Raw genomic sequence first — 12,699 nt, 5'->3', positions numbered from 1 at the left:
AAGCTAATACGTCCAGCCGTTATCAGTTTGAATTATGTGCTTATTAAACTGTTTATATTAAATGGCTGCTAATAATAGATTCATTGCTTTAAAAAAAATTAAATTATGTTTAGTTTATTTAACAACACAAACATTCTAAAGATTATTAATAAAATTCTAGGTATATTATATATTTATCTTTTTTGTATATTATATATATTTAAAATGAATACATATGTATTTTTGAAAAACAACGTTTCCATTCATTGTTATTATTCAAGTTATAAAATTACAAATACAGCGAAACACATTATATATACTATATTTCATTACTGGTTCGCTGTAAAACAGTTTCTCACCACATTAGGAAGTTCAATACAATGATAATTTACATAAGTGCGCGACTGCTTACTTTTTCGTTGTTCCTAATTCACCCACTCATCGGTCAGAACTGTTACTCTCACTATCACTCTCCCTCTCTCGATTTTGATCTGAACGTACGCTGGATACAATTATGTTGTCGCTCTTGCTGTTGCGCTTTTAGTCACTGGTCGGCCGTTACGCGTAACGGTTGTGCTGCCTCTCACGCTGGCTGGTGTGATATTTGAATAAATTGCATTTATGTATATAAACTAAACCAAACATCAGCGTAGAAAGCAAATTTATTTCTGCTGAAAATTAGATTTGTTTACTTTTATTCTATTAAAAAACGTGCGCCTCTGAAAGTGTTACCGTGACCGCTAAAAATCTAGGCGAATTTAAATTCGTAATTGTATTAGTGACCATCACTGTCTCCTGCCCGACAGCGAATGTCACTGTAAGTGTATTCTCACTACTGCGTGTGGGTGTGTGTGTGTTAGTGCTTAGTGCCTTGAACAATTGCAGCTGAACGCAACCGAAACGCAAACTGCATATAACAGTAAACCAGGAGAATAGTCGAAATTGCAAAAAGAACTGTAGTAGGAAGCGACGCAGCTAATCAAAGAAAAGGTAAAATACAAATTTGTCACAGTATATGACTATGTCTTTTATTGCTCCGATAATTCTAATTATTATTTGAATTTGTAATGAATAATATGCTTGTCGTTTCCAAGATGTGATCCATGTAGTATGTATGTATGTATGTCTGAATTGTGTCAGTGTATTTACAAACGTATGTATGTACATATATGTACGTAAGTATGTGTATAGGCATATTTGTATAAACACAATGCTGAAACCGTGAACTTATCAACACTTCATTTAATTTCATTTTTATTTGTGCTCATTTCTAATTTGTTTATTTTCTATATAATATCCATTCAACTTGTTCATGTTTTCGCACACATCCCCCAGCATCAATTTGAATTTTGCATCTGTTTGAGATAAACACCATTTGGCTGGATGCCGGCTTTATAGCTTCCAGACACTTGATATCTACAAATGCAGGCGTAAATATACATATGTATGTATGTGTATCTTGCATATTCATGTATATGTATGTGTGTGGGTATTTTTTGTTTGCCATACTCAGACAGGATCCATAAACAATTTACTCAATTTTTCCTACCGCTGAGCAATCATTTAATTATTTTTATAACCATTCATAGATTGAACTCGTAAAAAGCTTATAAACATGTGTTAGCTTAAATATATGTTCAAATATACACGTATGTATATAAATAAAAAGAAAATTCTATTTAACTTTGCAATTTTTGTAATTCACTCAGCTGCCGAAATTTAATTAGTGCTCAAGTGCAAATTGAACTGGCCAGCCGCAGATCACTTCTTCATTTGTATTCACCCACACACATATACATATATATAAACACACTTATACAGACATACATATACAAATATCATTATGATCATAACCATAGGTCAACGTGCAATAAATTCATATTTAATAGTCTCGTGTGTGGCACAGACAACGATGTAAACACATATATTTTGATGTTTTAATCATACAGACTAACAGACAAACACAAGTACAGTGGCTACTCGAGGGATGGACAGCTAATTTGAAGAGAAATCAATATGATTTAGCACAAATTAATTAATTGAAAAAACAAATACTTTCTCAATTTGAAGTAAATATATTGGACATTACCTCAACAGATACTTATAAATTTGATTTATGAATTTGATGAACTTGCCTAAATATAGTCGCTTAGCACTGCATGTTCCTCTATTAATTATAGCAGCATAATGATCATTATATTCATCATTGGGCTTGCGTATTTGATCAATAAAATATTGCGATAAATTTGAACTCTCGCAATGGGACCACGGACCCCCCAATGGGAGGGAGAGCGCAGACATATGAGACGCACCATGCGGAGGCGTTGTATCATCTCAGTTTATGTTGTTATTTTGTTCGCCTATGTTTTTTAACGAAGGTCAGAGTGTCGGCGTCGGCGTCGCCGGCAGAACGACCCGTGTTTAATTGTGACAATTTGCAGCGGACAGCAGATCAAATTAATGTCATAACTCAATTAGCCGGCATTCGGTCACACATATGCAAATGGGTGAAGTGGGTTTAAACTTTAAACAGATGTAGACAAACACGCATACATATATGTGTATATATGTGTAGCCGATTATCGTCGGAGATGTTTCCAGTTATGTTGTCACAGGGTACTTCACTGTACCAGCAAGACTTGTGTTGACTCGACTTGACAGATAGGCAAATGGTACAATTAATCATAATGATAATGAGCAACTAAAATCTGTGATAGTATATAATGTCATCAGTTTCTATATAAGTATCAACATGTACATATATATTGGAAATAATCACAAAGTAAGCTTGAGACAGTGGGGCTAATTAAATAGCTACGAAGTATTTCTTTTATATATACAATTAAAATCTATGATAATATATATTCTCATGATTTTCTATATAAATATTAGTTATGAGTATGTTAACAAATATTATTTTCATTCGTATTAAGTGATTTCAGAGTATAATATATGTAATACATATTATGTATATAGCAAACTAAACTTAAAACTTCGATTTTCGACAAGTGTAAGTGTTACAAAGCTATTCTTTCATATATAAATAGCTGTACAAAAACATGATTTACAAACTGAAATAAGTAAAAAGTACAATAACTAATTTCAACGTTTTTCATGCATATAATAAACTGTTCGACGAATAGTTGTTAAACTCGACTTGTGTTTGTCATAAGCACAATGATTCGCAGTTCGCTTGTAAAATTCAAGTTTTCAGCCCGTGCCTCATCCGACAAACTATGCGGCTCCGTACGGCCGTACGTCATAGCACTTGAGCGAGTTTTGCGTAAATGCACACTCAAAGAAGAATTCACTTAAAGTGGGAATAACTTTTATTTATGGATTTCCCATTATTCTACACACAAATCCATATAATTTAACTGCATGCTAATTCGCAATTATAAAATGGTTCCGTATAATTAACAATTGGTTAAACCAAGCAAATATTGTTTACTGATCTCATTCAGAATATTTTATAAAAGCCAAAAGTCATCTATTTATATAAATCTGAATGATTATTTGTAATATTGTTGTTATATAAATTAATGAAATATTCAGATGCGGCTAGAAATTTGCATTTAAGAAAATTAATTAAAGAAAAATTATTTTAAATCAATTCTTAAACAATGAATATTATTTCCTAAGAGTTTAGTGTCATGTCCGTAACTGTGCGTCTGTTTGTATGAATTGAAACCATTGAAAGTTAGTATCTGATGGAATAGCCAGAAATTAGGGAAGACTATGCAGTGGTCCAAGTCCTATGCCTTCTAATAATTATGAATATTACTGTACATAAGCTATTTAGCATATCAGCATTATGCCATTTCAAGCACATATATTCTTAAGCAGCATAATAAGGTATCCCGACTTAACTATTCGTAATTTTTTGCCTATATATCTGTTCGTATGTTGCCCACAGTCTCTCTCTAGGTTTGTCTCTTTGGAACGAAGAAGAGCTACAAACCATTTATTGGTCTATATGTATGCAGCAGTATGCATTTGGTATTTATATTGAAGTAAGCCGCTCTCAACATTTGAGCGCGACCTAAAATTTGAGTGAAAGTTGCCCTATATAAAGGGCAACAGCTGTAGCATTTCTTCAGTAGGCCAGGTCCGGTTGGGGTGAAGTGTGTGATCGTTCAGCCAAGCATTAAAGGCTTAGACAAAATGCTTAGAGGAAATACTTTGAAGAAATACTTAGAAGAAATACTTGGAAGAAATACTTACAGGAAAGACCTGGATGAAAAGCTTAGAGGAAACACGGGAAATACTTAGAGAAAATCTTTCGAAGAAATACTTCAAAGAAAAACTTAGAGGAAATACTTTGAAGAAACACTTTGAAGAAATACTTAGAGAAAATGCTTAAAAGAAATAGTTGGAGGGAACAATTATAAGAAATTATTTTGCATAGCTCAAGTGGAAGTAACGTATTGACTCAGACATTAATTCCATTGCTAAGAATTTTATTCCGGTTATTGGTTTTGATATTGTAAATTCGTGCTCATGCTGAAAAATTTCCCCTCTAAATGCAATATGTAGGAGGGAAATTCGAGAAACTTACTCAACTAGAACTTTTCTGGAGGGCTAAATTATTTAATTATGCACACATATTAGCATTAAATATCATTTACAACCCTTTATCTTGACCGCAAGGAACGTGTGCATGCACGATTTGATCAGCCCGCGTCGCGAGGGTTGAAGGAAACCACTGAAGTGGCCGTTGCTGGGATTGATAATAACGTGCAACTGCAACCTGCAACCTGCAGATGCATATTGAGTTACAACATGAATTACACAACCACAACAACACAAGCTTTCGTTTAGGCGTTGCAAATTGTGACGGAAGTGGAAGCGGAAGTGGTGTAGTCCACACCATCCACACACTTTCAACTAATCAATGGCATCTTCCTCTGAACAGGTTAAAGTTCAAGCATCGACATGGTCGTCAAGGAAATGGCCCTGCACGAGAATCTCAGCCTGGAGAGCCGACACGGCAATGCCCATGCAATGCCGGCTAGCAGCAACGCGCCAACAGCCACAACCACATTCTCAGGCATGGGACGCCGCTATAGCGTATCCCTGACGACGGCGGTGCTGCTGGCGTCCTTCTTCGTTTGCACACTACTCGCCGTTGGCTTCATTGTGTACAATTTCGCGACTTGCGGACATCTGGAGGCGGCGCCAGGCGAGAACATTGTCTGCACCAGCGTCCATTTACGTAATTCGAAGCATTCGAAAGGAGCCAGTGAGGGGCCCAAATACGATCAGGATGTTCGCCTGCCGACCTCCATCCAGCCCCTCAAGTACAACATCACACTGGAGCCCGAGATGAGCGGCAACTTCAGCTTCGCGGGCAGCGTTCAGATACGCGTGCGAGTGCTCGAGGATTGCTACAACATAACCATGCACGTCGAGGACCTGAACATCACACGCAATGACGTGGCCGTCTATCGGGCACTGCCTGGCGGCAAGGACGAGTGGGATGAGAACAGCCTGCGCATCCACAAGCAGTATCTGGTGGGAGCCAAGCAGTTCTTCATCATCCAGCTGTACGACAAACTACGGCGCGGCAAGGAATACGTGGTGCACATTCGCTACACCGGCATTATAAAGGACTACTTGCAGGGCTTCTACCGCAGCTCCTATAAGGTGCTCAATGAGACCAGGTGAGCTACGTATCATAATAGTTTTACTGAATTTTCTAATTAAAGAAATACTCATAAGCGGCCATACAGTACAGTAGAGTTTAGAGAGAATCAGAGAGAATTTCTGAAAACTGTACTAGATGAATAGAGGGATGTATCGTTAGCAAATATTAATGTAATTCTATAAAGATCTGAAGAGTAAATGTTGTATAAAATAGGCCCCACAACTCGTTCCTATAGAACTCCGGCGCAAATAGATTTATTTCTTAGACATAGTTTCGTTCAACTTTACGAAAAAGGTTTTAAACTAACAAAAACATATTTAATTTATAATCAACATAATTTTTGTCTTTTTGACTTTCTCAGATGGCTGGCCTCAACACAGTTCCAGGCCACGGACGCACGACGCGCCTTTCCCTGCTTCGATGAGCCGGCGCTCAAGGCGAACTTTACGCTGCACATAGCGCGCCCTCGTCACCTGACCACCATCTCCAACATGCCTATTATCTACAGCCATAATCAGTAAGAAGAATGATTTACAAAATAAAATTAATTAATAAAACCAATTCACAACTCACATAGCGAATCGTTGGCCAATTATGTCTGGGATCACTTTGCCGAATCGCTGCCCATGTCCACCTACCTGGTGGCCTTCGCCATCACCGACTTTAAGCACATTTCGTCTGGCAACTTTTCGGTCTGGGCTCGAGCCGATGCCATCAAATCAGCCGAGTATGCACTGAGCGTAGGCCCGAAGATTCTGGACTTCCTGCAGAACTTTTTCGGCATCCCATTTCCGTTGCCCAAGATCGATATGATAGCGCTGCCGGAATTTCAGGCTGGCGCCATGGAAAACTGGGGCCTCATCACATTCCGGGAGACGGCCATGCTGTACGACAAGGGCGTGGCCACCGCCAGCAACAAGCAGCACATTGCCTCTGTGGTCGGCCACGAACTGGCTCATCAGTGGTTCGGTAATCTGGTCACGCCCAGTTGGTGGTCGGATATTTGGCTGAACGAAGGCTTCGCCAGCTACATGGAGTATCTGACAGCGAATGCCGTGGCGCCCGAATGGAAGCTGCTCGATGAGTTTGTGGTTAACGAAATGCAAACTGTATTCCAATTGGATGCGCTCACAACCACGCATAAGATCTCGCAGGAGGTCGGCAATCCGCAGGAGATTTTCGAGCTGTTCGATCGGATTTCATATGCCAAAGGCTCCACTGTGATCCGCATGATGAGCCATTTCCTCACTGATACGGTTTTCAGGCGAGGACTGAGCAAGTATTTAAGTGAGATGGCATACAAATCCGCCACCCAGGATGATCTGTGGCGCTTCCTCACCGACGAAGCGAAAACATCAGGTCTGCTGGATAGCAGCACAAGTGTGAAGGCCATCATGGATACCTGGACGCTGCAAGCTGGCTATCCAATGGTCAAGATCTCGCGGCACCCCAATTCGGATGCTGTACGCCTGGACCAGGAGCGTTTCGTCTACGGCAACAGCAGCCATGCGGAAGGCCTTCCTCTTTGGTGGATACCCATCACCTTTACGACTGCGGACGAGCTTAATTTTGATAATACTCGGCCCACAACGTGGATACCGCGTACAAGAACCTATGAGCTGGAAAATCGTAACCTCTCCACGGCCAAATGGTTTATATTCAATATACAGCAAACGGGGTTTTACCGGGTCAACTACGACTTGGACAACTGGCGTGCAATAACTGAGCATCTGATGGACGCGAAGCAGCACGATCAAATCGCGCCCGCCAATCGGGCCCAGCTAATCGATGACGTCATGAACTTGGCCCGCGGATCCTATCTGTCGTATGATACGGCCTTGAATCTAACACGCTATCTGGCATACGAGACGAACCGCGTGGCCTGGAAGGCAGCGATTACAAACTTTAACTTTATCGATTCCATGTTTATTAACTCAGGTGATTACGATTTGCTTAAGGTACGTACACTAATCGCTGACAGTGTCGAAGCATATGGAACTCACCTTGATTACCTTTACAGAACTACCTATTGAAACTGCTGAGCAGGGTGTACAACGAGGTGGTGGACAAGGATTCGCAGAGCGACAACGAAAACATTCCGCTGCTGTTGAAGCGCTTCGAAATATTGAGCATGGCCTGTCATCTGGGCCAACAGCAATGCATCTCGGATAGCACCAAACAATTCCAAAACTGGGTACAAGCGCCCAATCCCGATACCTATAACCCGTACGTTCGATCGACCGAAATCGATGACGTTTGAATATTTAATTGAATGTAAATTTTGGTTATATCCGCAGAATCAATCCAAATATGCGCGGCATCGTTTACTGCGCGGCCATCCAATACGGCACGGAGCACGAGTGGGACTTTGCATTCGAGCGCTATGTGAAGACGAACGTGCCGGCGGAGAAGGAGTTGCTGCTGAGCGCGTTGGGCTGTTCCAAGGAGCCGTGGCTGCTCTACAGATACCTGCGTCGCTCCATTGCCGGCCAGCACATACGCAAGCAGGATGTGTTCCGTGTCTTTGCCGCCGTCTCCACCACAGTGGTGGGTCAGCAGATTGCGTTTGATTATTTGCGCAACAATTGGCAGGAGATAAATACTTAGTAAACTGACCTACAGAAATCCTCTAGCAAAGCCGTATATAATTCCTATTTAATTCCAGCATGGGCTCACAGATATCCAACATTCACACGCTGCTTAAGTTTGCCAGCAAGCGCATGAACTCGAAATTCCAACTGGCCGAGCTGGAAGACTTTGTCCGGGATGCACGCTGGGCATATGACAGGCCGATTCAACAGATTTTGGAACAAGTCGACATAAGTGTCGAGTGGATGAACCGCAACTACAACGCGATTGTCAAATGGCTGCAACGTGAGGTCGGAACACAACCCACGTAGGCAGAAGGTCACGGATCACGTCCCAGCGAGCGGCTGATCTGCAGCAGTATTACATTTTCTAAATGAAATTGGAATTCACAATTTTTAGCATCGGGCAACCAGTGCATTTATGTATTTATATTTTATGTGTATGTCCTTAGTATTTATATCGAGTATCGTCACAGGACAAGTCAAAGCCAAAGAAACAAGAGAACCACTTGTCCATACAAAATATAAAGAAATCCATTGTAAAGTTTATGTTTACTTTTAAAGTCCTTTTTGCTAAGAGCTAGGAGAATCTGGTACTTTTATTGCGAATATTCTTATATTGTACTTAAATGTAAATGAAATAATCATTAAATGTTTAAACTCGTAAACATTTCGAGAATGTATTGGAATGCTTAATCACTTTTCACAGCATATCTTCTCCAACGACCAACTGGAAGACTTAGGACATTGGCAAACATCAGAGTGCCCACAAAGACGAGCACGGTGCCCAGCCAGTGATAGATTGTAAACGGATTACGAAAGTAGATAATCGAGAAGACTAGCGATACGAATTTGCGCAATGTCAGAATCAAGGTGACGGTCAGGGAGCTGCACTCAGTGGTCAGGAAATACACAGAGCTAATGCACAGATGCTGCATCAGAATATTCCCAATCAAATAGAGGAGCAAAAGAGGCACAACTACACCACCCAGCCATTCGAATCGATAGGTTTCACTTTCCATCGCCATAGTCCAGTGCGCTTTGATGTTGTCATGCATGAAGAAGAACGCGGGCAAAGGCAACAGGTGGGTGTAGAAGAGTGCCTCGCGAGCGCACTTGCCATGTTTGCGATACAGCAGTTCCTGTGTGATGCCCATGTACGAGGAGATGAATAGCGCCAGCACCAGGAGCAGGACACCAACTAGCCACCAAAATATATTTGCTTCAGCGTCACCATCGCCATGCCGTTTATCCACTTCCACATCCTGGCTAGAGAAATACGTGCAGATGAAAATGCCCACGGTAATCATGATGACTGCTATATACTGTTCAAGCCGATACTGACGTTTGAGGATTATAGTGCCAAGGCACATGTTCGATATGAGACTGCCTCCACGTATGATCATGTGCAGCGTCATGGGCACATTCAGATGGAACACATAGTTATTGCACACACTTGTCAGAAAGAACATAACAACAAGCAGACCATAATCCCGCAGACTTATCACACGTTTCACAGTGCCGAATTTGGAGGTGAAGACGAATCCCTCCAAGGCAATAAATGCAAACTGACCAGCGGTAATCAAATTACCTGCACCCGGATCCAATTTGACGATCAATTCCAGAAATACAACAGCGCAGCAACATCCAACAAAGACATTGGCCGTGGCCAAACAAGCGCGAAGATTCATTGCACTGGCCAAGCCAATTGGACTGAAATTATTTCAATAAATATATTTGAGCTAGCTAAAAAATTATAAGACCGTCTCACCTTTGACCATGTGTTCAAGCCATTGGCCCTTTGCCCAACAACTTTCTTTTAACCATGTCAACAAAAACAAATGCCACAGGTAGGCAAAGGGAAGGTACGCTGATCAGATACCAGGGATACTAAACTATATTGAAAAATTAAATCAAATAGTTCTATGTTATTTTGAAAACTGATTTGTACAAAATAAAACCTGCGAATTAAAGGAACAAATATATGGAAAACACTTTAAAGTATAATTAATTAATTGGAAAATATATATACGAACAAACGTTGTTCCATTTACTTGAGCAACTATTTTTTGTTCCGCTTTAAATGCGTTAACACAGCTCCGACTTAACAGACTTCCAGTTACCAAACTACAGAATGATGAAGTATTTTTGACGTCTGTAAAGTTAACAGTTTTACGTTATGTTTTTGAATTTTATATATTTTATATATTTAACTTTATATAAAAATTTGACAATTGTTCATGTCAATTTAAAAACACTTTTTAATTATTGGTACATTATCGAAAAATTTGAATGGTTTTCTAATATCTTGTGCAGCTTCATTTGATTTTTGCGTCGTAAGTCCATCTATTATTTTATTTATTTATTTGATTTTTATTTCTTTAAACAGCACATATTCTAATTACTTTTCCAATAACTAATAATGAATAAATAGTAGGATTGTTCTTCCCACAGAGCTATGTTAATTAAAATAAAGCCTAAGTTTATATTTAGAAAAATGAATCATATTGCAAGTTCTGTCTTTCCCCTAACTTGTTTAGCTTTATAAAAATACCATTAAAGCCAGTCATCGACTTTTTTTGACTATTAATATATATTTTCTTATACGGAACTCAAGCAAACTATTACTGACAAAGCTCCAATAGGTATTTGATTATGCTTTCACCCTTAACTCTTTAATTGTTTAGCCAATATGTTGCGTGATATATAGCTAGCTCGCTGCCGAAGAGTATGAGGCTAATTATGGTACCGAGTAAATAAGCTAGCAGCACGTCGTATAAGTCCTGGATAAACAACGAATGAAAACTACGCACTTCGCCAAAATCCTGAATTTTCAGTTTGCCCGCCTGCACCATGTAGTAGAAACTCTTGGTCACCCAATAGTTATGCAGACCCGATTCACTCAACTGCAAGATGAAATTATGAAGCGTGGCGCGATGCGGCGAGTTCTCAGGAATGACCAGGCCGAAAGGCACATATTGATAGAGACAAAAGTTTTCCGAGTAGTAGAACAAGGGGCGGTGGCTGAACGCCTGCTGCTCCGCGTACAGCTGCCACTTGGTGTAGGTTACGGTGTAGGCGTACGATGTGTTCAGGGAGTTGCGGTGCCACTGCAGGTCCGACATCTTGTTGCTGAGGTAGAACACCTGCGAGTATCTCGTGCGCATATCAAAGTCATACAAATTGTGTTCGGATCTGATCCCGAAGATGCGCAGCTTGGAATTGGATAGGGCATCAAAGCTGGTAATGGATGTCTTAGTGGGCGGTGCAATAAAGACCATCAGCAGCCTGCCCTGCACATTGCATATCAACATTATGGCCAGCACCTTCCAGCCAATGCCAAGTTGACGTCTATAGCGTTGCCAACGACACCTCATCTGTTCGTGGAGTAGCCAAAGCACTGCCAGCAAGCAGAAGGTAATCGCTGGCATCATCCATAGGTACGCCTCTCGCAGCTCGATGAAGGGCTCCTTGGGCAGCATGGTACACCAGCTGGCGATGTTTCCTGGATACGTGTACTGATGATAGCGGTCCAAGTGGCGCAGTGTCAGTGGCTGCACGCTTGCCGCTATATCCACGATGTTGTCGCGCGCCAGGTCCAATACTTGGATGTGGGTCAAGTACTTCAGCTCCTTCCCCTGGTCGATCAGCTGCAAGCTGGCGTTGTGTTTGCGCGAGAACTCTGACACCATATTCCAGACGTAGCCCAGCAGCCGAATATCCCCAGCCTTATCGCGATAGAGGATCGTGTTTGGCTCTGAGAGATCGGGCATCGTGCGAATCCGATAGCCCATCAGATCAATTGTTTTGTCCGGAAATATATTTTGCTGATCCGAAAATGTTTGACTCTTCAGCATGAATTCGGGATACGCATCGTACACGTATAACGTCTGGGTCTGCCCAAAGTCTCGAAAAATGATGGCAGCATTGAGCATCTGACTTTCCAGACAATATTGCAACACTCGGCTGACCAGGGCCACATCCTGATCGCTTGCCAGTTCTATGAGCAGTTTGGTCTCCCGTATATACTGCAAGCTGGTTGCAATTGTCTTCAGCAAATCGAGGCGAAAGAGTCCAGGCAAGCACGCCACGAACACCAGCTGTGCATTGACCAAGCTGCTCAGCTTTACAGCATCCACTGACCGCCACAAGAGCAAAGGAATGCTCTTATCCACCCACGATAGCAGCTTAACCAATTGACACTCCTCACTTCCATTCTCGGGATCATAATATACAATTGTTGTAATGCTGTTGAAGCGAACAATGGCGGAGAGCAGCTCAGCGTACACTTTAAGACTATCATTCATGGCTAATGCCCCAATGCAACTGATTGAGCGTATTACCTAGCAATTATTATTAGAAGCACATATGTATATAATATTTATACACTTGATATTTGGGAGTCTTATTAATGACAATAGGTTTGCTTTCAAAAAAATTTAATGACTGGATATAATATTCGTACTCTCATTTCAAAGCTTACAT

The 12,699-nt window shown here is 40.9% G+C and overlaps 3 protein-coding genes across 3 annotated transcripts; 1 reads left to right on the top strand and 2 right to left on the bottom strand.

Annotated features, from left to right (window-relative positions):
- Nucleotides 1-518: 518 nt before the first annotated feature.
- LOC6573930 (aminopeptidase N) lies at nucleotides 519-8,882 on the top strand. The gene is made up of 7 exons (XM_001999953.4): nucleotides 519-969; nucleotides 4,895-5,642; nucleotides 5,988-6,143; nucleotides 6,204-7,584; nucleotides 7,647-7,852; nucleotides 7,924-8,232; nucleotides 8,292-8,882. Exons 2-7 carry the CDS (start codon nucleotides 4,915-4,917, stop codon nucleotides 8,524-8,526), a joined length of 3,015 nt encoding a protein of 1,004 aa, XP_001999989.1. The 5' UTR covers nucleotides 519-969; nucleotides 4,895-4,914; the 3' UTR covers nucleotides 8,527-8,882.
- On the bottom strand, nucleotides 8,760-10,097 carry LOC6573929 (UDP-xylose and UDP-N-acetylglucosamine transporter). The gene is made up of 2 exons (XM_001999952.4): nucleotides 9,986-10,097; nucleotides 8,760-9,927 (listed from the first exon to the last, which is right to left on the bottom strand). Exon 2 carries the CDS (start codon nucleotides 9,903-9,905, stop codon nucleotides 8,907-8,909), a length of 999 nt encoding a protein of 332 aa, XP_001999988.1. The 5' UTR covers nucleotides 9,906-9,927; nucleotides 9,986-10,097; the 3' UTR covers nucleotides 8,760-8,906.
- A 297-nt stretch (nucleotides 10,098-10,394) lies between these two features.
- Nucleotides 10,395-12,666, bottom strand: LOC6573928. The gene has a single exon (XM_001999951.4). It carries the CDS (start codon nucleotides 12,519-12,521, stop codon nucleotides 10,890-10,892), a length of 1,632 nt encoding a protein of 543 aa, XP_001999987.2. The 5' UTR covers nucleotides 12,522-12,666; the 3' UTR covers nucleotides 10,395-10,889.
- Nucleotides 12,667-12,699: the final 33 nt, after the last annotated feature.

This window comes from Drosophila mojavensis, unplaced genomic scaffold (genome assembly GCF_018153725.1).
Source record: "Drosophila mojavensis isolate 15081-1352.22 unplaced genomic scaffold, ASM1815372v1 contig_277, whole genome shotgun sequence".
NCBI classification, from domain to species: Eukaryota; Metazoa; Arthropoda; class Insecta; order Diptera; family Drosophilidae; genus Drosophila; species Drosophila mojavensis.
The sequence above is the reverse complement of the archived record's forward strand: the minus strand, read 5'-3'. Positions and strand labels throughout refer to the sequence as shown.